The sequence below is a fragment of the Corvus kubaryi genome, unplaced genomic scaffold (genome assembly GCF_017639235.1).
Source record: "Corvus kubaryi isolate FWS band 111438036 unplaced genomic scaffold, C.kubaryi_AGA036_p1.0 72, whole genome shotgun sequence".
NCBI lineage: Eukaryota > Metazoa > Chordata > Aves > Passeriformes > Corvidae > Corvus > Corvus kubaryi.
Window position 1 is genome coordinate 6,342,386 of NW_024582060.1, and position 26,346 is coordinate 6,368,731.

The 26,346-nt window shown below is 41.6% G+C and overlaps 1 protein-coding gene across 2 annotated transcripts in view; it reads left to right on the forward strand.

The window, feature by feature from the left end:
• ST8SIA1 (ST8 alpha-N-acetyl-neuraminide alpha-2,8-sialyltransferase 1) overlaps positions 1 to 25,260 on the forward strand; it is a 129,309-nt gene extending 104,049 nt beyond the window's left edge. For both annotated transcript variants that reach the window (XM_042050362.1, XM_042050363.1), the window contains one exon: positions 7,671 to 25,260. In XM_042050362.1, the coding sequence (XP_041906296.1) occupies positions 7,671 to 8,157 (487 nt within the window). In that variant the 3' untranslated portion in view covers positions 8,158 to 25,260. The remainder of the gene's footprint in view (positions 1 to 7,670) is intronic.
• Positions 25,261 to 26,346: the final 1,086 nt, after the last annotated feature.

Sequence of the window (26,346 nt, forward strand, 5' to 3'; positions counted from 1 at the left end):
TCAGCTCTCTCTGTCCATGCAGTCCAGTGAAATCAAATGCCAAAGATATTAGACTTTGTGTTGTTTTGGGTTTTTCCTAGCTGATTTCATTTCATCCTACTTTCCCACCCTGCTGACTTCCAGCTGTAAGAGTTTGGAACTATTCAAAAGACTTAGAAATACCAGGCAGCCATTTTAACAACGCAAGTAATTTGCATCCATGCTGTTCTGCCTATCCTTTAATATTATTTCCACTTTTGTATGACTACAGCAGCCACAATTTTCGAAGAGTCAAACTAAGATGAGCAGCTCATCTTCTGAAAGCTAAGATCCAAGCTGTCAGATAACAGAAAGAATTGATGTTTAGCTCTGCTGGTTTTGGAAAGAGTAGCTATTAAAAGCACATTCTAATTTGAGTTGGCAGAATAAAGATCACACACAGTCCCAAAATACCAGTGAACACCGATTTTAATGTTTCACTGCTTTGCTGTACAGGATAGCTCTATGTTCTATTGAAAAACTGTCAGCTTTCCCTTCGCACTGTATATAGTATTTCCAGGGCCACAGAGTAAGAGCAGTAATGGGTGGAGATTTCAAAAAAGCTCTAATTAATACTTAATTCAGCCAGAAAAGGAGTCTACCTCTTCATGGGGATTAAAACTTCCTTCTGCCATGTGTAACTGGACTTTCTGAATGCATCAAATTATTCTGAAGGTCATGTGCTAAGGACAGTGTGTCATTAAGAAACAGATTGGCCCAGAAAGTCACTGGAAAGAGTGTTTTTTCCTTCTTTTGGGTATTGAGAGATGATGGTGGAAGTACCCAGAATCCCTGCATTGGAAAACACCATTCAAAAGGTTTATAAAAAGGAGAATGAGGCAAATTTGTCTTTAATTATTGGTATCAGAGAGGACAGAGAAGAACAGGCTGTTTGAAGTTGGAAGCCCCTGTCCATAAGAAGCAGCAGTGTGGGGTCTCAGCAGGCTGAAGGATGAACAGAAGGGATGAGCTGGAGTGAGTCTGGGAGTCAGTCACTCCCTGAGAGGACCGAGGATCTGGTCCATAAAGAGCCAGCAGGGAAGAAGGGCAAAGCAGAAAGAAAATATTGGAATAGCATCACCTCACCCATGCCACGAACTCTCAGCTGGGTGACCATGGTGCCTGTCGAGGGACCCACAGTGAGAACTGGGGAGAATCCCTCCTGCTGAAAGTGTTTGAAATGAGGTTAGACAGAGCACTGGGTATCAGAGTTGGCTGTGCCACTGACTTTAATAGGATTATAATTGATTCTTAAGTCAGGTAGCTGTCCGGAAGGTGAGTAAGCAGTGGCTTGTGTAGTTGGGAAAGCTGGGATAAAGTAAGAAAGGGGGTCCATTTATAGTGCTGTAAGTCCTCAATTCTGGCTCCCTGTGTAGACAAGTAGAAAGTTTACCTTGCACCTAATACATGCCAGAAGTGCCCACATGGGGAATGAGCACATGGAAACAATTTGTTGAGACACAGTCTGTGTGTCAGTAAAGATTGTCTGCATAAGTCCCAGAGGGGCAGATTGTGAGGAACGAGAGAACTCTTAGAAAAATTAAGATAATTTATTAAAACGGAAAAATTGAAAAATTATAAAAATCAGGAAAATATCAAAATTTGGGATCCTAGTGGCTCAAGAGGTATTTCCAGGAACGCAGGGATTAGAGATCTTTGGGTTTAGACAGCACTGGACCTCCGGTGGAAAACTTGCAATGCTGGGCTGACTTTTAGCTAACCCAAAAATCAGAGAAAAATTATTGAAGGCTCCTAAATAGGAGTAAGGCTTAAGTGCCCAGTACTGGCACCCACTACAGCTAAATCTGCAGTGCTCTGCCCCTGCTCTGAAGCTGACTTACTATTTTATAGTACCCTTGCTCCACCCCAGTCCGCCCACGGACCGCCCATGGCACACCCCTTTGGTCCTAAGTGATTGGTGCTTCCCTTTTGACAGATTATCTCTGTCTACCAATAGCTCGTCGTTGTCAGGGGGGTAGTAGCAGCTGGAGTAAGAGTGGTAACATGTCCTTATTAAGATTCAGGTTGCCATGGAGCTTACCTACAGACCAACGGCTAAAGGTCTAAAACTGGCTGTTGGCTGTTAGAAACTGGGGTTTGGAGCTGGTTCTGAGCAAAGTAGAAACCCTTAAAATAAATATTAAAATACATCCAACACATCTTAAAACATTTGCAAAAGTATACAGAGAACATGAGAAAAACAACTTTTTTTTTTTTTTAAAGTTGGAAAGGGAATTTTAACTGGGACACTTTTAACTAGGGGATTTTAACTGGAACTGGTGCAGATAAACTGCTTTGAACAAGTGAAAACACTAATAGCAGAACTTGATATTTGTACCTGGACTGATGGGTGAACATTAGCACTCAATTAAAGTTGTGTAACCCAAAATTAACTAATCAAAACACTTAACATGCAAAGACCAAGCTAATTAGGGAGTTCATGTATGACACAGATCATAAGAAGAGCCTGATATGAGTGAGAGCACAGGGCACTGAGGAGGGCATTGCTGTTTGAAAAGCACTCCGAGAAATGAGCGCAATACAACCCCTCTGTCACAGCAGAGGAGGCTCAGATGTGTGTTTGCAAGCTGACTGGTTATGACCCCAGCTGTAAGCAGAGTCCAACAGCTTCAACAAATTGCTAAATCATTCTTGGCTAATGCTGACATCAAATTATCTAAATCATTTTTGTGAGCTTATTGTTTGTCATAGGGACATGACAAACATAAGTCTTTACACCTTCTGCTCTATTCCCTTGAGGTCTATCTATCGTAATTTTAAAATAATACACTATTTCTTTGGCATTTGAGCTGTTCCTCTCATTATTTTATTTTTCTTCTCTGGTAAGTCAACTCCCAATTAATCCAGAATGCTGAACTTGTGACTTTGCAGATGCCAACACAGTCAGTGCCTGGGATATTGTCACACACATGAGATAGTGACTCTCTGGGGAGATCAAAGAGAAACCAAGATGCAAGAGAATGCTGCCATAATTATCCACAAGAGGGTTAGCTCAATGTCACTGCGGCAAATTCCTTGTGGTTACTGAGAACTGTCTCTCAGTACCAGAGAGAAGCCCTGTCCCTGAATATCTGCTAAAGAACATCAATAAGAACATTAAAAACAGATTAAAAACAAAACCCAAAACACTTAATGCTCTTAAGTCTTTGATTGTTGTGTCATGACAATGTGCCATGGCAGTTTTCTCTTGGATGAATCTTTCTCTCTGAAAAAGTGGAGCAGAGCATTTGAGGGAATTCTCCAGCTGGTAGCAAGGAAATTATTTCTCTGGTATCTGTGCAGCTCTGCCTCCATATGCTGCTGAAAGTTGCTGGTTTTAAGTTGATCTTTCCTAGGAACCTAACAGAAAAATGTGGTGCTGATGATTTGAGTTGTTCACTGTCCACTGATGAGTGCAGTGGAAATAAAAGTGTCTGGGCTGGACCTGCTGTGATCTGTTTTCACCTGGGTTCAGTCACTCGTGCCTCTCTGGGCTGTGGAGCCGCCATGGAGCTGCTGGAACACATCACTGCAAATTCCCAAGCTGCTCATGGAGTCTCCAGGTGGTGCTCAGTGTAGATATTCTCACAGCACACTTAGCCGGCCAGGCTCATAGTTCAGTGCTTTAGAAAGCCCCGAGCTGCCTAGAGAGACTGCACGGGCGATCTGGCACTTCAGTAGCTCCAAAACTCGGCAAGTGATAGCTGCAAAGCTACTATCAAGAGCAGAAGCAAAGAGGCAGAAATACAGCTCTACCTTGTGCTTCAGTCCTGTTCGTCTTATTCCTCCCTTCCCGAGAAAGAGACAGAAGCAGCGGTCAACCGAAGGAGAGCCAACCAAGGGGGGGCGGAGCCCGCTCGGCTCCTCTTTTATTCGGGGGAAGGGAAAGGGAAGAACTAGGGGTGGACCCGGGATAACCAGCCAATTGGACTCTGTTTCGGTGGAGTCTGAGTTACTTCAGTTTTACCCACACTTAGAACAAAGGGGATTCAGAGCGCATGGCAGGGACAGGTCCTGACTTGTCTGGCCAGTGTCGGGGGGGGGGGGAGGAGGGCAGCCCCTTCGTGCAGGCAGCAAGCGCTCAGGGCTTGGAAGATTCCAGCTCCAGTTTTATCCCAGTGCTAGCAACCCACCACACATTTGTGTGAGCTTGGCTGCGGAAGGTCAGGGGAGGACCCTGAAAGCAATTCAGCTGTTTCTTGCTCCAAGCTGCGTTGGGGAGATAACATTGCCCAAGATGCACTCTTGTGCAAAGGGCTAGGTCATTTGGTGCGTTTCTTTGGAAGCTCTCTGTGTGTGGTGGAGCTGCATAGTTTCTGGGCTGTGCCACTGAAAGGACTGAAAGCTCAGTAGATGCCAGCACTAACCAGGAAGCAGCAGTTCCTCATCCTGGGTGAGAATTGGCACAAGTGAAAGCATTTGTGTCCATGTAGATGCAAGGGCTGCACCAGGCTGGCGGTGTCTATGCCAGGACAAGCAGGAGACAAACATTGTCGTGCATTGTGGGGACTACAAAGCTTGAGGGGAAAAGCCTTCCTGGTCTCTCTGTCAAGCATGGAGTAGCCTTCATGCTGCCTGCTGGGATGGGTGTGGTATGGTGTTACAGTGCGGATACTGCAACGCGATGTATCAGACAACGAGGCCTGTGGAAAGAAATATATATGGACCGATTCTTGATAAATGTTTCAGAGAGATGTTTATTTCTCCAGCCGCATGGCCGGAGGTCTGCCAAGGAACTGCTCAATCACGGGACCCGAGGGTCCTTGCCCACGCAGGGGAACACAAAACAACCAATGGGGAACGAGGCTGACCAGGGGCTAGGGAAACCCTGTGTCTCATGCCCCAGGGCCCCTCTCCCAGGACTACATGGCAGGGGGGAGGGCCCCAACAATCTGGTACCTTCAAAGCCTGCAGGACTCCCTGTCTGGATTGGGAGTTAAAGGAAAACACACTTGAGCTTCCAGCACCATCTCTAGAAACTTGCTTATGCACAGCATTTGTCCTCAGATTTCTCAGCTTCTATCCAGCCTATAAAGTGTCAGAATGCTGGAGAGCGCTCCCATTTTTACAAATAGGGAACAGAAATTTTCATTTGTTTCTAATATGTCCCCTCATGAGGTGCTCAAGATGGGCAGCAGCTTTTTGGCTGTTAGACCATCAGCCCAGCCATAATCAGCATGTTTTATGTTTCTCCATGGGCTCCTGGCCACCTGTATAATGTCCGTCTGCTGAACTGGGCAGGATGCCTACCAGCACTGCCATCCAGATCAGTGGAATGAGGCATGGGTTTCCAGGAGGTGATGATGTTCCTGAAGGACAGTTAGCAGTAGGGTGACAAATGCAGCTGTCCCTCCTGCATGGAGTCCCTCCCATGCACCGCTCTCATGGGTCTGCTGTTCACTTCTTGTTACTTTATTGCCTATTTGGGGAGATTTATCCAGAAGAATTGCAAACATGTTGTGGCAATGATAGCAAATGAATATTCAGAGACAGTCTCTGGCCCTCTGAGACTGAGGAATTTTAATGTGTTCACCCTGAGCTGCGTGGGTTTTTTCTAAGAATGGTAAATTTGCTGGAAACTGCAGGTTGAGAATAACCACAACTATTTGCCCTCTGAAGTAAAATTTGTGGACTAGTTCTAAGTGGGAAAGGACATAGTACTCAGGAGTGACAGTGAATGTGTCTCTGGCCTTTCCTCAGCCAAGGTGCAAAAACCCTACAACATAAAGCCATTTGCTCAACACCCCTTTAATGTGGAAGGAAGTTTGAGCCTACAATGCCCAGCGAATAGTCCAAATTATGGGGACTGAAAGCCTGCTGTTGGTCTTAGGACCATTCAAAAGCGATTAGGGATATTAGAACAATGTTTGGGTACTGGGGGTCTGAGCACTTAGGTGAATATTTAAAGTATTAAGCTTGAGATTTCTTTTTAATTTGTTTTTACCCCCTCAGTGACAGTGTCCTGATGGAAACAGAATAAACTTGGTAGGATAGAGCCAGCTCCTGTATCTGATAATCTGCAGGTTGTCCTGCTACTCCTTGAGAAGAGAGGATGGTAAAGCTTATTTTGGGGAACAGTCATAGGTCTGATAGTGATGGAGGGAGAGGCCCACATGAAGAAATACAGGCAGACAATGAATTTCTGCCAGGCTCCTTGGTCTTGGCTGGCCTTCTACACTCAGCTGTGTCTTGGCTGTTTCTACAGGAAAGAATGCCAAATGCAATAAGTTATGAAATAATTGGGTTTTGTTTTGTAGGTGGGGGTTGAATTGATGTCTTGTTTGGAAGCCAGTGGCTCTGTCTCCATTAGCAAATAGCACCATGCAGTAGGAGCAGATCTGCAGAGCAAAGAAGCCATGAAGACCCATACAGACTTCAGTTTTCAAACCAGCTCCATTCTAATACCACGTGCAGGAAGTTTTGCAAGAACCTTGCAGCAAATGAGGAGACCAAACATTGCATATCAAAAATGTCAACAAAACCTTTCAATTTATCAAGAATATTTCTGGGGGGTTTTTTGCCAAAACAAAGACTTTAAAAAGACATGGCATATATTATGAGACATTTCAATGCTGTTGAAGCTGTTCGGATTTTTTTGTTTTCAGTCATTTCAGCTGAAATTTTGTTTGATGATTCTTGAGGTCATCTGGCATTCTATTTAAACCAGTTTGTGTAATTCTTGTTAGTTTCAAAGAGGTTTATACATAAAACTGATCTCTTTATAACCATTTAAAAACATATCATTATACCTATTTCTGCTTGCACAAGAGAAAGGAAAAAAAATCCAGTGCTGCTGACTTAACTTTCTTCTTCTGACTCTTCTGGTGTGTGACTAGGGAATTAGTCATGACACATCTGCCTTGGCTGCAGGAAACAGGGACAGGAGGCAGCAACAAAGGCAAGATGGGCATTTGGGAGCTGAGGAAAAAATTAGGGATCACATGCAGGGGAGAAGCCCAGCTGCAATGAAAGGCGTGTGTGAGGCTTGTGCAGAAGTTGTTTTTTGGGAACTAAGCTTTGCACTCTCTGAAGGCTTTGGATATTGTCAAGTGATAAAGGTGGGGAGGAAACATATGGCCAGGAAAGTTTATAGTCCAGGATGCTGGTTATGGAGTAGTTTGTCAGTCAAACATCAGGAATAAAACATTCATTAGCAAATAACTATTGACAAATAAATTGTAATATGCTGTTTTCATATCAGAGAAATAATCTGTACATATACCTTTCCCTCTTAGTCTAATTTGAGGTCTTATTTCAGTCTGCCTTTAAGAACACAGATTTGAAAATTTCTTTTACAGATTCCCGTACCTGAAAAATCTAAGTTGGTTTTTGGACAAATGAAAAATACTGCTAAAAAGGATTGAGTGTTATGGAATATTGTCAGTGTTGATTTGGGTTTTTTTAGAAAGATGAAATCAGAAAAGTTTTGGAGTTAGCAGGATACCAGATAGTTTTCAACTGTCTATTCAGGTGCCTGTTTTCAAAAGAGAGGCAGTGTCAGAGAGCCAGAAGTTTGTGTGGACTTTCTCTGGGCTCAGAAAAGGTATGCAGTGAATTGTAAATACGCATATGAAGAGCCGCCCTTAGGTGGATTGTGAAACATCTGGGAAAACCTGTGTGTGACCAACTCATTTTTCCTTGTGATTTTCCAGGTTCCAGAATCTACTGTGGTCCCGAAAAGCCTTTGTGGACAGTGTGAAGGTCTATAACCACAGCTACATCTACATGCCAGCCTTCTCCATGAAAACAGGGACAGGACCCTCCCTCCGCGTCTACTACACCCTGGAGGATTTTGGTGCCAAGCAGGCAGTCCTTTTTGCCAACCCCAACTTCCTGCGGGACATCAGCAAGTTCTGGAAAAGCAAAGGTATTCACGCCAAACGCCTTTCCACAGGACTTTTCCTGGTCAGTGCTGCCCTTGGGCTGTGTGAGGAAGTAACAATTTACGGCTTCTGGCCGTTCTCAGTGGACCTGCATGGGAAGTTTATCAGCCATCATTACTATGACAATGTCCTGCCTGACTCTGGATTCCATGCCATGCCAGAGGAATTTCTACAACTTTGGTTTCTTCATAAAAGTGGTGTACTGAGAATGCAGCTAGAACCATGTGAGGACCCTCTAATCCAGCCTTCAGCCTGAGGATCATAGGAGTTGATTTGGGAGATCCAATAGTTTTTAATTTCCATGCTCTCCAACAGAGAGTTTTGTTTTATGTTGGTTGTTTTTAAAGGGATCTGCATGGACCATAAAGATGCTACTTGAACGCCAAATGGAATATGTCCTTATTGTTTAGTGCTTAATGGAATTGGGAGGGAATTAAATGTATCTCTCAATCAAGTCCATTCAGCAGCAGTGGGAAAACACGTCAGAAGCAGCACAGCTGAACTTTCCGGGGACGTTTTTAAGTGACAAGTGTAAAAGGGCATTAAGGCTCAGAGAATCACCGGGCCACTCACAAGCTTTTGCTGACAGTGCCAAATATGACTACCTGTTCCAAATTCCATTTCATTCCAGATCAGCACCCTGTAGAACTTTACTTTTCCCTTGCTTTTTTCCTCTGTTTGGGTGTGTGTGTGTGTGTAGGACAGCATGTGTGTGTCATTGACTCTTTGTTTCTTTTCGTTCTATTCGTTTTTTGTTTGTTGGTTTGTTTTATCCACACCCCCTCCCCCTCCCTGCCCCCAGCAGTGGAAGGAAAAGGAAGGGCTTAAAAGCCCAAGGAGCTGAGTACCATCAGCCCCTCTGAAGACTCTTGGGAGAGTGAAGGTGCTAAGAATCTGGTTAGAATGTCATAGGAATGCCTTGCTACTGGGGATGGATAGACCTATGTGTTGTAGGTTTTATTGGGATAGTTCAGGTCATTGCACTTACAGCTATACCAGTGCTGTAGTGAGGGCAAGAGCTGGTTAAGGCAAACTGGTGTGAAAAGAAAACATGTTACAAAACCACTAGTGAAGTGCAGCCTGATTTCAGTGCCCGCTGCAAGATTTCCACAGTGACTTTCAAAGCAGGGATGGTTCCTGACCTGTTTTGCTGTCCAGCCTTAGGGATTAATTCTGCATTCATTCGGACTCCAGATGTTCATGGATTGTTGAGGGTATTTGAGGGGTTCAGTGGCATGCAGAATGAGGTTCTTCATGTGCTTATAGCAGGAAAGTTGCAGAAATGAATGTGTCATTTAAAATTAGTCAAAGCTTCAAAAATCGTTTCTCTGCATATGACTTACTCTTCTGCTTGGATTGTAATGTTAGCCTTAAAGACTTGCACTTCTCACGTGAGATTGTCTCTGCTTAAAGAGAGTCTGGGAAATAAAACAGCCTTTGGGAGCACTGAAAAGCTGCACAGCCAGCAAGAAAAAGGAAAAATTAGAAGGGCATGCCTTATGTAAGGCATCTCTGCTTGCAGTGGTGAATTCCATCAGTGTGCACATGCCTGAAGGACTGTTTTATTTTGGGTTATTACTTGGGCAGCAGATGGTCCTCTCACCGTGGAAATGAGAAATCTTTTTGTTTGCTTGCTTTGGTTTAGCACTGGAGGACAAGAGGAGAATCCCAGCTCAGTCTGTGGTGCAATTTCAGCTGCAAGGTATTACCACCATTAACTTGAAAAATCCAGATCAGTGTTCTCTTTCTTATTATCTTATTACTGAAAATCTAGTCAAGGTGTTGGAACAACAAAACTGTCATCAGCTTTCCACAACAACTTCCTGTGCTATTCTAGCTCTAAAGTTCTAGTATTTTCGGGGATGTGTCTTCTCATGTGTTGATAAGGTCTCTCCTTGTAGACTACCAGCTGCAAGTTCTATAGATACAATTAATATTTTAAGAAGCAAAATCCATGGCTCTTCTTTAAATATGAATAATTCAACTGTCTGTGTAGGACACTGGGGAAAAAATAGTCATGTTTTTCTTTTTAAACTTATGTTTCATAATAAAAATTTTCCTTTGGAATATGGGTATTCCAAGCATAAAGTGGACACTGTTTCATAGGATTACAGGGCAATGCTAAAGGGTAATGTGGAGATTTTGGAGTGCTCTAGTTATTGTTCTGATAAAATCTGAATGTACCTCATAGCCCGTGTTATCTTTGTTCATGTTTTTGTTAAAAGTACAGTCAGCACACTGATGGAACATCACTTGATAATTCATTCCATTTCATTAGTGCGTTACCTATGATGTGGGGACTCAGTGGCAAAAGATTTGAAAGTAAAATATTTTCCTTGATGCTTGTTATGGCAGAATTTGACTGAGCTGCCTTTCTTGGAGACGAAGAGGTGCCGGTATGGTTTTTATTGGGTGCATCAGGTTTGCGCTGTTTAGTGCTTTATAGATTGCATTATCTGTGAAAACAACAGTTGGAATATGATGTGCTAAAATGGCACTTCAGCAGGATGCCAGCATTGCCTTGAGGGCAAGAGGGAACAAGAAGAGAAGGGGGGAGCTGCCTGTTTGCTGGTCATCTTTTGGTATTTTTACCAGTACTTAGGATTAACTTCTGAACCTCTCTTACAGCTCTCCAACCCCTTGGAAATTATTTGTTCCATGTGTGGGAAAAATAATTGGATTAGAAGAACAAGGGGAAAACAAATATTTTTGTAGGAAAACTCTGTCCAGTGTTTCATATCAGTGCCCTGGATATCTGGAGGTGTTGTATTCCCCACCTCTCTCTGTAAGACTGAACCTGAGGCCTTCGTGAGTCCCTTCTGGTGTCTGCAGTCCTGATGTTTGCTAGGAGATGGCTTCCAAGGAATTATGGGGGCAGGAGAGACCCAGGCTGTGTGTGATGTGTGGCTGATATTGGAGAAATTTATAGTTCTGGCTCTGTTCACATTTACATATAGTGAGTATAACTGCATTGTACAAAGGCAACCACATTTGATGAGGAAGTAATGGCTTCAAGGGTAAATAATTTTTTATAGCTTCCAGAAGACTGGCAGTTGAGAAAAGGAGAGAAACAAAAATAAATGCTGCTTTTGAAATGCAAAATCTGTTTTGGCTGACTTGTCAGTCCATGGAAACACTGGCCAGCAATCGGCCTTTTGCCCAGCAGGTAAAAAGGGATGCAGGAGAGCACTGCAAGTCTTTTGTGGCAAGAGCAGTCAAAAAGACAAAACCAAGCAGCTGGGCGATGCAGTCGCGCTTTGGTGTCGCTGGCGAGAACGCTGCGTCTTCCCCGAACGTCCCACATTAGGATCCAGCTCTCCCAGAGTCGCCAATCCCTGTCAGGGGCACACAGGCGAAACCACGAGGGCATTCGCGCAAGCACTCTCAACCACCGGTGCGGTGGAGGCACACACACACTAGCAGTCTCAGAGCTGCCGATCGGAAATAATGGAGCAGGAGGGGTCTCTCGCATAGAATTCCGACAATTTATTCCAGGGAGGGTCCAGAAGTGAAAGACCTTGAAGGCAGAGGGTTCCACTATAATATAAGGGGAGGTACAAGGGGTGGACAAAGCAACAAAGTCCAATCCAGTAAGGGCCAGGGTGCGGGGAGGGTGCAGACTGACGATAAAGGGACCAATGAGGAAGGAGGGGGGAGAGGCAAAGGATAGAGAACCAATGGGGTGTCAGGGTACATAGAACCTTCTAGATAACATACATATTAACAGGGGGAAATACATATTCAAAGAAAAAGGGGAGGGCCAATGGGCCAACTAAATATAGTCATTTGTGGGTACTCACTCTAACCCAGGGGGAAGATGCTACACCTCGGAGCTGGCCCACCATTGAACCTCAGCTGATCTCGGGCCTTGCGGCTCCCCAGCTGGTCTGGTGGCGGCCACAACCACCGCAACAACTGAGAACGTAAGAGTGGCTGTTACCTGACAAAAATGTTGGAGTGAAAACACTCCATCCATGTGGAGTGTGGTGCTTCCCTTCTGGATGTCTTGGAGGAGGGCAATTCATGTGTAGGATCACTGATATGAAATACAGCATTGCATGGAAGGGCCTGAGAATGTATCCACCTTCAGGAGGGAGGTCATTGTTTGTGTTGCTATATTTTCAGTGAAGTCTTTTGAAATCTTAATATTTGTTAGTGAAATTCTCTCCTGTAGCACCTCTATTTCCACTGCCAGTCCCTGAATTTCCCTGATAGTATAGCTAAAACTGCACAAATCTGCCAGGTTGAAAGCTGCTGCAGTTCATCTTCAATAAAAACTGGTTCAGGCTGGCTAAATGATTTGTTAATACTCATAGTTATTAATTTTATCATAGAGCTGACAAGGGACAGAAGTGCTGGAATATTGCCCTGCCTGCATAGGAATCATTGTCCTGTGTTTGTAAGTAGAATAAATTAAATACCTTTACAAGAAAGGTATGCACTGAAATCACTCTTGATACAATCCTTTTGAGGAAATCAAGACCAATTTTTGAACTTGTGATAGAACTATGTAAACCTTTCCCTCCTTGTTGATTGGAAAGCCTCTGGAGCTCTTTCTAAATCAGACAAGCAAAACACAAACCAGCAAAGCAAAATCCTAGAGAAGGGAGTGGGAGATGTGCTCGTGAGAATAAAAATACCTCTAATTTTGTCACAGACCTTGTTATAGTGCTAAGAACTCTTGCTCATGAATGTTGTATTTTTATCTTTTTGCTGGAATGAAGATAACTGGTTTGGTGTGAGGCAGCTACTAAAGTCAAAGGTCTAAGCCTCTGTTACAACTGAAGTTTTACAGAATATAGAAATATTGGCTGTTTTTTCAACTTGACTAACTTTCATCTTTTTGTTATTTTTCTCAAAATCATGTTGCTATCTAGGCAGCTGAGTTAGCACGTCTGAAACTAAGAGCTGAAACTAAGCAAAGCACCTGCTTTTTGAAACTCAGTGTCCTGAAATGTGGTAGTTACGGAAAACCATTCCTGGAAACAGCTTCATGAATACTAACTTAATATCGGGCTCATCCTTGCCTGTGATTAAGGAGTAAGGGACCTTTTGATCTAGAAGTGAGGATAATGAAGGAGATTATAGCAATCTCACCCTTTGCTGCCTCTCTGACTCTTCTTCACCTTAATAGATCAGTAAGTATTGGAAGAAGTCCAGGTGATAGGAAGGACAAGCTGTTTTTTCCTGCCATTCCTCTCAAAACACGGATATAAAACAGACTAACCAGCTGCTATCTTGAATCATGGCCTCCTTTAGGAAATCATATGGTGAGGTTTCCATTAGCCGATACTTCCAAGTAAGCAAAATTCATCAGGCTTTGTCCAGAAATGCCTACTCCCCATCTTCATGGCTGTTTGAGAGGTGTTCTGGGTACTGTACCTGTCCTGGTGTGCAGTGACCTCCTCTTAACGTGGACTTGTATTTGTGCCCCAAACCATCATCCTAAAGGATCTCTCTTCCCTGTCCTTCCAGATGACCTCTCCCCTTGGGGATAGAAGTGTGATTTTTAAAAATCCAGCCATAAGGTAGCTAATATATTTTGTTATTTGAACCAGCTTTTCTTTTAAAGTGTTGACATACCCACCAAGAGTTCAAAATAGCTCAAAATAAAAAATACTACTTCAACCAGGTGTTGGTAATTCCCTCACTGGAGAAGAGAAAGAGGATGGAAGAAGGATGTGTTTTTCAAGGCAATTGTAAAATAATATCTGTTTCCTTGAATTCCCATATTTTATCTCTTGGAATCTATCATATGTTTGACTTTTTTGTAGTTTCTGAACAGAAAAACTAATAAAATACTCAGAATTCTTTTTGTTAAATATTAACAAACACATTTCCCTAAGTGGAATGCAAAGAGCCAACAGGAGGCTTAATGTATTCTCCCTGGCTGACATTTTTTTGGCAGCAGTGAGAACTTAAACATCTACTTATCCCTTTCTAATTATTCATTTTCATCAGTTTTTATTGCAGCAGGTTGAGCTCTGGTGTATTCTGCCTCTTCAGCTTAATGCATGTGCTTTAGAATGAATCTCACTCTGCTTTCCAGCTGTTGTGGGGGGCGGGGCGGTGGGGGGGTGGTGGAAATATGTTGCTAATTGAAAATGCTTGGGTAGGTTCTGTACAACCAGAAGAGAGGCACTGCCAGATTCAGGCTTCTTCTGGCCATTCTGAGTTCTCTGCAGGACTGTGAAGACACTCCAACTGTAGCTGTGAGGCCCAGCTGTGCAGGACAGAGCAGGAGCTGGAGCTTTTTCCCTGGTGGAAACGGCTGATTGTTCCTTGTGGCCACTGCTGTGGCTTTGCCCAGTGCCTACCGATGCCACCCTGACTGGGCTCAGGACCAGGGGATGCAGCTTCATGACCAGCTCATGATCCCAAATAATTACCCATGGCATGGTAAGCCCTGTCCTGCTTCACAGTCAGAAGTGCTGGGCTTACTGGAAATTATGGCCGCTCATCCCTTAGGACACCAGCCTGCTTCTAGCAGCACTTGAAATGCCTGGCAAGTCTCAGAAAGGCCTATTAAAGCTGCATCTTAAATTACTGTCTGGGTACTCCCTCTGCTGTGGAGGGGATCAGCTTTCTGCTGAGCTGAATATTTATCCTGTCCGGGACCTTCTAAGGCAAGGGAACCTTTAGCACTCCGACCATGTGGAATTTACTATTACTTGATGTCTTCACCTTCCAAGTTAAACCCTTTTTTTTCCCCTTTTATCCTGGATTTAACTCCTGTGAGTGACTCCAGAGTGAGTTTAAGAAAGCAGCACCACTCGTTCTCTGGATTTATGAGTAAGATGGTGTTCAGTAAAACACTAAAGTACCTTTTGGACAGTTCCTGCTGATTTCTAATTGTATATTCAATTAATTGTTTCTCTCAGATGGGACCCATAGCAGAGATGAGTTGCATCATTTTCTGTTTATTGGAAGGAAACAATTACAGAAGCTTAATACATTTCAAGCTAAATTCTTACCAACAGCTTAAGGAATCTTCCTTCTGCAGAAGCTTTGTTATTGTGTGATTATCTCGGTAGTAAATGAAAATTTTTCACTGAAAATAAATGCATGGAGGAAAAGCAATTTTGATTAAAACTGCGTAATCTGGAGTACTGAGACCCCAATTCAAGCGTCTACTCAGGTGTCTCCAACAGATATTTTGGTGTTCTGCAAAAGTGCCATAATTACAATTTTTTTTTCTTCTGTGCATGGGTTTTTATAGGAAATGCTTGGCTTTTTGTTTTTTTTTAAATAAGCCCTCCATATCCTGAAAATAAACACTCCTTCTTCAGGAATGCAAGTTTTCTTTTTGGGTACCCATCATATGCAGAGTAAAACTGCCAGAAGATGTCCAGTTTTCAGGAAAATGCTTGTTTGGAGTAGTCTGGCAGGACTCCTTTGAGCATGTGAGTTGACTGCTGCCTCTTGAGCTGTAGAGTTTGGGCAGATGATACAGAGTGTGCTGCACTAATAGGAAAAAAAGATATTTTAGCCATAGCTCTGCCTGCTGAGTGATACTTCTTCGTTCTGTGAGGGCCCTTCAAGGACTCTGATCCTACAGATCGATCATGTGTTGACTGGTTTTAAAGGCCTGGACTTTGTACTGAAAACTGCAAGGAGCATGGAAATGCCTGGAAATTATGTCCTTTAGTGTATTATCATTTGGTCACGCTGCATGGTTTGGCCTGTTACAAAACATATGCATAAAAATAATTCTATCTGAGTATCCAAAAGCCATCTTCTCTGAGACTTGCATGCAGGAGGAGGTCACTGGAAGGTGACTGCCTGATGCTGCAGAGTGCAAGGACTTAAAACACTGCTGTGGTCTTATTTCTATCAGTAATGAAATCCCCACTGAGGCAATATTGGATTAGGTCAGCTCTCAGTGCTCTTGAAACTCCCACTCCATAAGCATTTCCAAGAATTGTTCCATGCAAAGGCAGAAACAGAAGATTTTTTTTTCTTGTTCATGCATGTCACCTTGCATTGAAAATGGAACAAAGAGTCAATCAGAGCTCTTACCCTTTTCAGAAGTCTCTGGAGACTCCCTTAAAAATAGATAGCACACAGTTATATAAATATAAACAAAATAGTCTGAAGTTTATCGCTCAGATGCTGGTTAATATCTTGAAGAATTACTTTCAAATCATTTAGAGGAAAAAAATTCAAAAATTTTACATGTGAAAAATATCCCCTATTTTTTTTCTCCTAAAATGCACTAATAACTAAAGAAACCATGTTAAGAGATCTGTGAATTTCCCCAGGTTTCCAAATTATTCTGCACTTCTAGCTTTGCATTCAAGTCCATACTTCTGCAAGATTTTCAATTCTAGATTATCCCATGTGGTGTCCACAGACTAAAAAAAAAAGTTATACTCGAAATGTAGTCAAAAAAAGAAAAAAAACAAGTGCAGGATGGAGGTTCAGCTCTTCTGAACTCTGTGACCATTTATGTGCTGCCATTTAGTAGTGGTGGCCAAAGAAGTAGACAAATATTAGAAAGGAGATAAAAGCACAAAATGACACAGTATCTCTGGTAAAGGTAACGGGATGGAAGCATAGGTTTAAATGCTTGGAGCCCGAAGTTATTAATAGATGTTCAATCTTTATTCTTTTGCTTCTCTTTCCCTCAATTCTTTTTGAACTGGGGTGAAACTTGCTGTGTTCACAAGTTGATTAAAATTTTCTCTGCACTACATTGAACTTTCCTCTTGCTCTAAACATAAAAAGTTAACAGAGAGACAAAAACCACTTAAGGTTTATCAGTATTTGTATGCAGCATTTTACATCTTCCTAGTAGTAATTACTCTATTAACTCATAATTAGATGAAGGCTCTCCTATTTCCACTACTACTAATCCCAGAGTTTTGAAGTCTTTCTTTCTGTGGTGATTACTCTGTTAGGTGAATGGAGATTACTTTCAGCTCAGATGTTGTGAGAATTAATTAACTCATGCTTGGAAAGTAAAGTGAAAAAAAACCCAGAAATTTTATTAAGGTTATCTGTTTTGAACAGTGAAAACAAGCAAATGAACTACCCTTTTTATCTGAGTGAATTTATGCTTTTGTGATAAAATCCTCCCCCATTCTTAGGAACTACAATAGGAGCATTACCTTCAGGGTGCACCTGGATTGCAGGACAGGGAAAAGCTGTGCATTTTTTATGAGAAAATAAGGTTTTCTCCTCTCTGCCACACCCCTCAATTTATAAACCAATTTGTCTGCTCTCTTTCACTGTTCTGACTCAATCAAATCAATAGAATTGCCTGGATTTTAACCAGTTGATTGTTCTCAAACCTGAGGGAATTCATCCTATGAAAATTTTAAATTATTTTAAAGCACTGTCAGGTTATGATACTTAGTCAAAGGTTCCTATTCTGTAATCTACTGATTCTTTTTTCCCCACAAGTATAGACCTTGAGCAGTTTATGCTGTTTGTTGGTTGCTTTTGTAAGGCAAATACCTCACTGCATTTCAAACTTCTGCCACACTAAGGTGTCAGATTGGAATCAAATAATGATCTATGTCATGTCCTTGTTTCATGGAAGTGATCCCTGAGCTGCTCGATCTGTCAAGTGTGCTGTATGAGCCAAGTAAAAATGAAAAAAGGATTTTTCTACACTGGGAAGCTTCACCATTCACTGGCTGTAACTGAGAATTAGATATCCTGAAGTAATTTATTGTTCTTGATGGATCTGATGTCTGCAAGTGTTTCCACTCATTGTCAAATAATTCTGTTAGACTTTACTGATGGAATGGGATGATCTTTTCCCCATGCTTATCAACTGCAATTCTTCTTTTCTGATAGTGTTTGCAGGGAAGAAATCCTTCTTTCTTCTCTTTTTTTAAATGACAATTTTTATCTAAGGCATAATTCTAATCTCACATGCTGGTTTTCTTAAAAAAGTTGGTCTTATGCTTTTTTTTCTGTGTTGTGCACAATATTATCTTTTCATAACTGTACTTATGTTTTCAGCAATGAAATCTCTACAAATTATCATTCTCTTTAAAAACAGAAAGATTTTCTGGCTTTCATAAACCCCAGTCTGGCTGTAAAGTGTCTTTGGGTTTTATCCTAAATTGAACACAGTGACATTTTGAATCTTTGGAATATCTTAGTGCACTCATAGTCAATCAGGTGTCAATAAAATAGAAATTAATTATCTGAAATAGCTTTCAACTTCAGTTAGAAACAAGAAGTTTTCTCCTTAATAAGGGCCTGTAGCTGCCGTGGTGCTATTGATGCCTTAAAAAACCTAGAAATAAAACAATACACTTTCAAGATAATATTAGTGTAGGAGGCAATACAAAGGCTGGTCTTTCTTGGAGGCCTCTAGGGGCAGACATGGAAAATGTCCACAAAATGCCCACCCCCCCCACCCCTCCCCCCCTAGGATGAATACAGTTTTATAAGTTTAGCACGTTAGCATAATTGACAAAAATCACCAATTAGAGACATAAGGGGTGAGACGATTTCCCCCGGTTCAACTCTTTCTGAATCCTGCCTCCCCCCCACCTTCAGACAGAAACTAAACTTTGTTTATAAAAATATGTCTCGAAGAGCTAGTCTCAACCTTGGGTCCTAGGGAGAACCAAGATAGGATAGGGGCCTTGGAATTTATTTTGTCTTTTGGGGAAACTAGCTAGAATACAATAATAGGCTGCAGAGCTACAAATATATGTGTAAAGAATAGAGAGAATATATATAAAAGGAAAAAGGCAAAAATAAATTTGGCGTCATTTCCCCCCCTTTTTAGAGACTAACAAGACTCTACTTTGTCTAGTCTCTACTCCGTATTTAACCACACCACTTTATCATACAGCCAACTATTATTTAAATAATAACTACAGATACTAGTGGTATGAACAGTTCATTTTATCCAGGCCCAGTTTGATAACCATGAGGTGATGGTGTCAAACATATATTCAAAATTCAGTGGGCCTTTTGAAAGCTGCCTGATGTAGAATTTGAGTTTGCTTTCAAATTTCAACCAAATCCTTAATAATTCTTTCACTCTGATCTACATAAGAACAACGACTAGTGGTAATGATTTTGCAGCTAGTAGGAAACTGAGAGTCATTCTGTTTTGTAAAACTATACCAGACAAATCATTGACTTCTTCTTGTAAGGCTGAAATTGGATCTGAAATTTGCTTTTCAATATGTTCAATAATCCTTACTGTGATCAAATATTATGTTTGGAATTACTGTCCCATGGGCACAAGCCCTATCTTTATCTAGAGGCAAAACATACCAGACTTCATTTTCACATATTCAATACCACCCTGACAAGTTGTTCTCATTAAGAGCTTTTGGATACATTTTGAACTGAAACCACATGCAAATTTTGGAACCAAATCTGAACCATGGTTACCAACTGTGCATATAACAGGCACAAAAGAACAATTTAAATCACATCATCCTGATTTGTATCAGTCTCTGTTTTCCAGTTTTTTCAGGAGCAGAGGTCTCTTAACTTTGGAGCAGTGAATTCAGGGTTCCCTGCCAGCAACTCTGGCTTCAGTGAGGGTAGTCAGGACTTCGAATGGTCCTCTCCACTTAGTTTGCAAGGGTAACTGTCCCACCATTTAACATAGAGCCAGTCTCCAGGCTGGAATGGATGGACAGATGTGTCCAGTACTATCAGTCTGGGCAATGCGATGAATCTCTGAAGCTTCTGCAAAGTGGAAGTTAAAGCTAACCCTAATCCTAACCTCAAATAATAAAAACATTCAGCATAAATACAAGTATTTTTTATTTTCATTTTATGCCTCATGGAAGTTACAAGGACTTCTAAACTTTTCTGTTTCTTACACATACCAGACACCTGGCTTTAACCTGTGTTAATGCTGTTTCACACTCTGGCTATTTCGAAAGCTCCAGAGAAAAGCAGACAAACAAAGACACCAGGGTGCCTCGCTGTGATGTTTTTCTAGAGTGGTACATTGCTCTGATAATGAACTGTGAAATGTAGCATGTGGATGATGATGAATGTAAAAACATGCATGTGTTTTTATTTGAATGTCGTGTCCCTGAGATGGATTATTAGTATGAGCTCTGTAGTGTAAAAATACTGAAAAGAGAAGGGAAGAGAAATGGAAAGAAGATATTTCTAGCAGGTTTTGCAGTGAACCACATCCCCTTTTGACTATTTTTCCTTCTCAGATTCGGACATGGTAATGTGGCCCTTACCATTATGATGGCAATAAACAAACTGCTCTGTTCCTAAAGTTAAATCTGCTTCTTTCCAGCACTGTAACGGACAATCTGTTTGCATTTCCAGCACATCCGATTAATTCCCAGGTGTGGGCTTGTGGGGCTACACTGACTGGGAGATCAGTCAGGCTCACTGGTCATGCCACGCCACGTGTTTCCTGCCCACATCCTGCATGTCTGTCCCTGTGCCAGGAGATAAGTGACTGTGGTTTGGTACATTCTAGCTTATGGCTAGAAGCTGAAGTGCAAACTAAAACTTTGTGAATTCCCTTCTATTTCTTGTAGGCACAGCCACAACTTGGGGAAGTTTTGTGCTTGACAGAACAGAAATGGGTTGGGCAAAGGTTTTTCAAAACTGTTAATTTTGCATTTACCTCACTGAGGTATTTACAAGAAGTCAGTGATTTCACAAGGCACCAACATTTGTTGTTGGAGTTGTAGCCATCCTGAATATCTGCCCAGCCAGGGCACCAGGGCATATCACTGGGGTTATCCCAACTCCCTGGTGTTTTACTTTGAGAACAAAATATGTTATCTGAAGGCAATCAGCCCAGGAAGCACTGCTTGAAAGCTTCTGTTTGCTTTGCCCGGTAGTTGCAAGGTCCCAGCTGTCACCTTCCCTGACCTACCATCTGTACATCTCAGACCTCCTGCTTTGTAGCTGACCCTGGCTGTGAGAAGGGGCAAGGCCTCCTGGTGCAGTACTCAAGGAAGTGCCGCTTGGATCAGTGGTGCTACCAGAACTTAAACAGGTGTTGGAAAGGAGCTCAGTGTTTGGATAAAACAAGGTGATTTGGGATCAGTCTGTGGTTTACAGGAATGCTGGTATGCAAAGCCCTGGCAGGACAGACACAAGGTTTCTCCTGGCTCTTTAGGGACTGGGCACAGTTGCCATTTTTGCTCACTCACACAATATTCCCAAAGGAGCCGTGTGATGTGGGATGTCAGTGTTAGCTGGTAAATTCTAGTACTTTCATTTGCGTTCCTTCTTCTCTTGCCCAGTTTATTGAAAAAATGTGATGGTAATGTGGTAGTTCAATGTCTTGAGGTGATTTTAAAGTAGATAAGCAAACAATTATGCCTCTGAGATTGCATAATACCATGGATTTGTTTTACCTCCAGTGCCCAGCGTGTAATACTTATTGTCTCATTTCTGATATGTGTAAGCTTTACAGGCTGGATATCACGTCCAAATGACAGGAGCACTTAGGTGAACATCTCAAATCATTGGTTTTTTGGCATGATCAGGAGCAAAGGTACTTGTGTGGAGTGTGTTAAACATCCCAAACCGTGATATTGTTCCAAGTCTTGTGATTAGGGCTTCGATCTAATTCACTCTCCAATGTAGCAAATGTTTGCTGTCAGCCAACACAAGGACTAAGGGAATCTCTTTCTTTGCCCTGCAATAATGTATTTTCTATGATTATGTCTGTAGAATTTGTTCATTTTTCAAGTACTGTGCAGTGCTTCTTTGAAGAATGTCCCTTTTTCAGATGGTTTCATGGTGACTGTACCCCAAAATGTCTAAATGTCTCTCAATAGCAAAAATTGCTTTGTTATTGAATGTATTATTTATTAACAGTATCTTGTCTTTTTCTAGTTGCATTTTACAAAATGTGCCACAACCATCTCATGTGATTTTTATAAGGAAAGTCTTATTTATAATGTTTGTGCAAGTGGATGGAAACAAATAATGATTTTATAGTAGCCCATGCCTTTTTTCATAGCTGCTGAGTCTTAATGAGCATGATCAGAAAGGACAGGCTCATTGTTTAATTTAATTTTGATGGAGTTTTTCAAAGTTAACTATTACATTATTCATTATTTGAAATTATCTTAACAAATAAATATCACCATTTTAAGAAATGAAAAGAGTATTTGTGAGGCTTCTTTTTCTTCTCTGTTCCTCGCTCTCTAATCCAGTATGTCCAAACAATCAAGGTAATTCCCTGTTCCTCTTTACATTTTAAACCTCCCCACCCCAGCCCCCTTTAAAAACAATGGAGGATAAAGGGTCAGATGATCCTGGCCACTGCAGGGACAGTTGGAGTGGGGTTCCTCGGTCTGGTAAGTACCAAAAAGCAAAGATCTCTCTTTTCATTTTATTGGAAGGTTTATCCATAGCAAAGGTGGTCTCTGCTGCGGTAAGGTGGGAAGACAGATGTTCCCTTTCCTTTATCCATGATGGTTCTTTTTCAAAAAACTGTGTTTCAAGATGAGCGGGAGATCATTTAACTTCCGGTTTACTCAGGTGTGGGCAGATATAAATTGCTGAAGCCAATCAAGGATAATATCCCAGTGATTATGTTTATGCTAGAAATTCTCAATTATGCCTTAACTTTCCTTGTTTCTCTCACATATTTATTTCCTTTCTCTAAATGCATGTTTCTACACAGTGATTAAATGAGAGTTCCTCATTCTTCTTGGTTAATAGTTCTTAGGGTTTTTATAATATACCATCTCCATCAAGGTCACTCTCTAGATTTCTTCCTGTTTCAAGGAGGGTTAGATGTCAGTGGGGGCTCAGAAAATGCGAACTCCCTGCCTCTGACAATTTCTGCCAGGGGAGCTCTCCATGGGTGGAAACTTCTGTGCAGGTTCTCTCTGTGGGTGCTTCCTTGTGAAGGCAAAATTGCCTTGAAAGGTGTCCAAGTCCTTGAAGGTACATTTGCACTTTGAGCTGGTGAAGTGCTACTTGAAAGGGATTGTCTTGCAGTTTTTCCTTCTGGAAAGGAATACTACCTTAGTTACACTGATCCCCCAGGTATTTTTGTTTAGTCCCGTGCCTCTTCTTCCTAACCCTTTAACCTTGACACTGATATTCATTCCTTGTATGAAAATGTTCTGTGAAAAGGCAAAATGTTGTCAGTATCAGGGCCTTAGAACTCCTTCTGTCTGGCTTTGACAGGAGATGCTTGAATGTCATTGGGGGGGTCATGGCTGGGACAAGAGAAGCACATCCAATGCAGAAAATTCTCTTGGTATCTCACTTTAAGGGCTCTTTCACCCAGATTTCCAGCCCATTATCAGGTACCCAGCTTGGACAGCCTGGTGTGGCTGTTATTTTTTGGCTTCTAAGTATCTATTTCCTTGATGTGCTTTTCCAGTTCATCCCTTCATGGCATTTTAGCAGAAGTGTTGCACATCTTCTATTGTTTGATCTGGGTGTCTGGTAGAAAATACACTCCTAAATGCAAGGTCAGCTGGCAGAGAGAGCTGCAGTGGTGTTGATGACAATGAGTTAATGGAGATATTCCCATCTGGTGCAATTTTGCCTAACTCTGTTGAGAGGTTTTGTGGAGTTGATGCATCAGGCACACCGGGATCTATCATCTGGCTGGGACATTCTGCTTGAGCCTGTTCAAAAACTAGATTTCAGCCTCCATCAGGTAGCAGATGATGTGCAGTACATGCTGTCTTCCTAATGACCACGGAAATTGTATGTAACATGAGTGACAACTTCAAGAAGAAGATTTTCAGAAGACCTGGGACTTGGGACAAAAACCTTCATTTTTGATTTCTGCTGCGGATTTTTTCCTTACCCCCTCAAACTGATCAACCACTTTATGTCAAGTTGCTGCTGTTTGTCGACGAGGACCAAATCTTTGCAGTCCCTCAGATATTAAGGCAAAATATTCTTAATGTACTTCAAAAATTTTGGCAGAGAGAATTGGAATCTTGAAAGAAACAAGCGGCCCTGCCCAGAAGTTCCTCCAGTTGGACACTAGTTCCAGGTCACATTTTGTGTTGCCATATCTGCTTAGAGAATATTTTAAGTGTGCCACAACCATGGGATACTTCATTATGTCCATCTTGATTAAACTGCTACTTCATAAAATATCCTCCTGTATTGTCCAGTCAGGTTGGTAATTAAACTTCCCATCACGTAGTGTGGCTTTTCCTCGATCTATCAATACAAAGGCCTTGAGTCTTCTCTCCTCCAGACAGGACTCCCTGTTTACTTACTGCTTTTGATGAAAGCCATCCAGCAGCTGTGATTATTATCCCTGTTGTTCTTTGCTCTTCCCTGCAGTCTTTTCTGGTCCTACTTCTTTCTTTTTGACATAAAAGGCTTAGAATTCCATCGAATCTCAAGTGCAAGGTCTCTTGTCACTGTTTTCAGTGGTTGTCAAATCAGGCCATACTCATCTCCAGCTTTTAGCCTCTTCCCTGAAAACCTCAAGATCTGCAAGTCTGGTGGGCTAAGCAACTGAAATTAAAATTTAAAACGATGACATTTTTGCATTTTCGTTAATCTAATTGTTCTGTTTAATTTCTGTATACATATATATCCTGCGGTTTGGTGAGAAGGCTTCAGATATCTAAAGTAGACTTCTGACTAAAGAGAGATTTATACACAACCCCTTTGGATATCTGGGTATTTTCAAGACAGAATGTTAGGACTCAAGGACTTAACTACTTTCCATGAAAAGGTCTGCATGGGCCCCTTTTGTAAAGGCCATCTGGCCTTTTGTGAAAGAACTAATTTAATTATCTTGAAAGATACTGGGAGGTGGAATAATTTGCTCTGGTCCACTCTGCTACAGACTCCTTTTATTTTGTGGGCATTTAACAGGGGTAAGATTGTAATGTGCTTTAGACCCTGTCCTTTTCTCAAAAATTTTGATCCAGTTCTCAAAAAGATCACTGTCGTATTTTCAATATTTTGATGTCAGTTCATCTACTTTGTATTTTTCCTTTATTATGTACCCATAACTGAGCAATACCCAAGGTTTTCTTAACCAGTACCAGCAATGCATAGATCTTACAAAACGGTTTAAAAAAATCAAGTACCTGTAATACACTGCCAAAGAAAAGGCAATATCACTATAAAAGAAGATCCTAGATAATTTTCATGCAGGATTTATGCATCAATTTCTTGGAGCTTTGTATTCACTATTTAGAATTACAAGTGGTGATACTTGCAGCTCTACTTGTTGAAATTAATCTGTACCCATGTTATTATGCAAAAATATTTCATAAGACATAGAGTACTTTCCCAAAAAGGGAATGTTTTTATACTGTGTTATGCAGGCTTACTACCAAAAAACGTTATAGATGATGAGGAAAAGCTTTTCAGAATCCCTGTTTTAGAAATTATCTGCCACGATACTAAAAATAAAATACAACTGTGTATGCTGAATTACCATCAGACTCTGTGTGGTGTTTAAATTTAAAAAGAAGTATTCTAAAATAAAACAAAATACTTAAAAATCAAGCGAGTGTAAGATTTTCCAGTAAGGAGATGAAACTGAAAATATGCATGTGAGCAAGAAGACAAAGTTCAAGATAGTTCAGTTGCATTCTCTTGTAACAACCCTGTGCCATAACAGAGCATTTTCACCTTGACTTAATATGTTTTTCAGAGTCCGTTTTAGAATCTAGATCTCCCAAAAGTTGTTTCACTCAAGTTATTAAAACGAAGATTTCATTTGAAGGCTTCAACAGTTTGGAAAAGCAATTTAACAAACGTTATAACCCATCCATGGTAGATCACATGCTTTCCTTTCCTTATGCTCTCCAAATCCACCACTCATTGCCATTGGGACACCAGCTGGCTGCTAACAAATGCTCAGTGAGAGAAACCACCTTTGGTGACACACCAGACATGTCTGGGGATGGGGAAAGTGTGACAAAAACATGATAACAAAAGGAAATCACAAGTGACAGCACTATGGCCTTAGGTCCATTAAATTATGCGACACTTTGGGTTTAGATTGCACATGGCCTGGCAGTTGTGGTTTAGCTCTTGGAATTATCAGCTGTCGGGATGGATAATTGTTAGAGGGATCAGGTGTCCTCAGAGCTCATGTCTGATACAAAAACGGCAAATGCAATGTTTTTATGAAGGACAGGCTTGGGGACAGTGCTTGTGACAAGAGGGCTTGGGAGGGTGTCAAGTCAACAATGTGGACTTGCCATGGCCAGTGACCATGTGGTGTGGCCAGAAGGCTGAGGCAAGGGATTTTCCCATGTAGAGTAACTGAATCAGTATCTGGAATGCTACATCTGATGTTGGGGTTGGGCCAGATGGCCTTTAAAAGTCCCTTCCAGCCCAAACTATGATTCTTCAAACTATGAGTACTTCCTTTGATCCCATTGCCCTGCCAGCTTCGGAACAAGTTACATGGTGTGACTGCTGCTGTTTCTTCAGTGGGGCTGCTTAATAGCCCAAGGACCTGTTGGCTTTTCCAAGTCCAACTGTTCTGACTGACACGGAGGAGGACAACTAG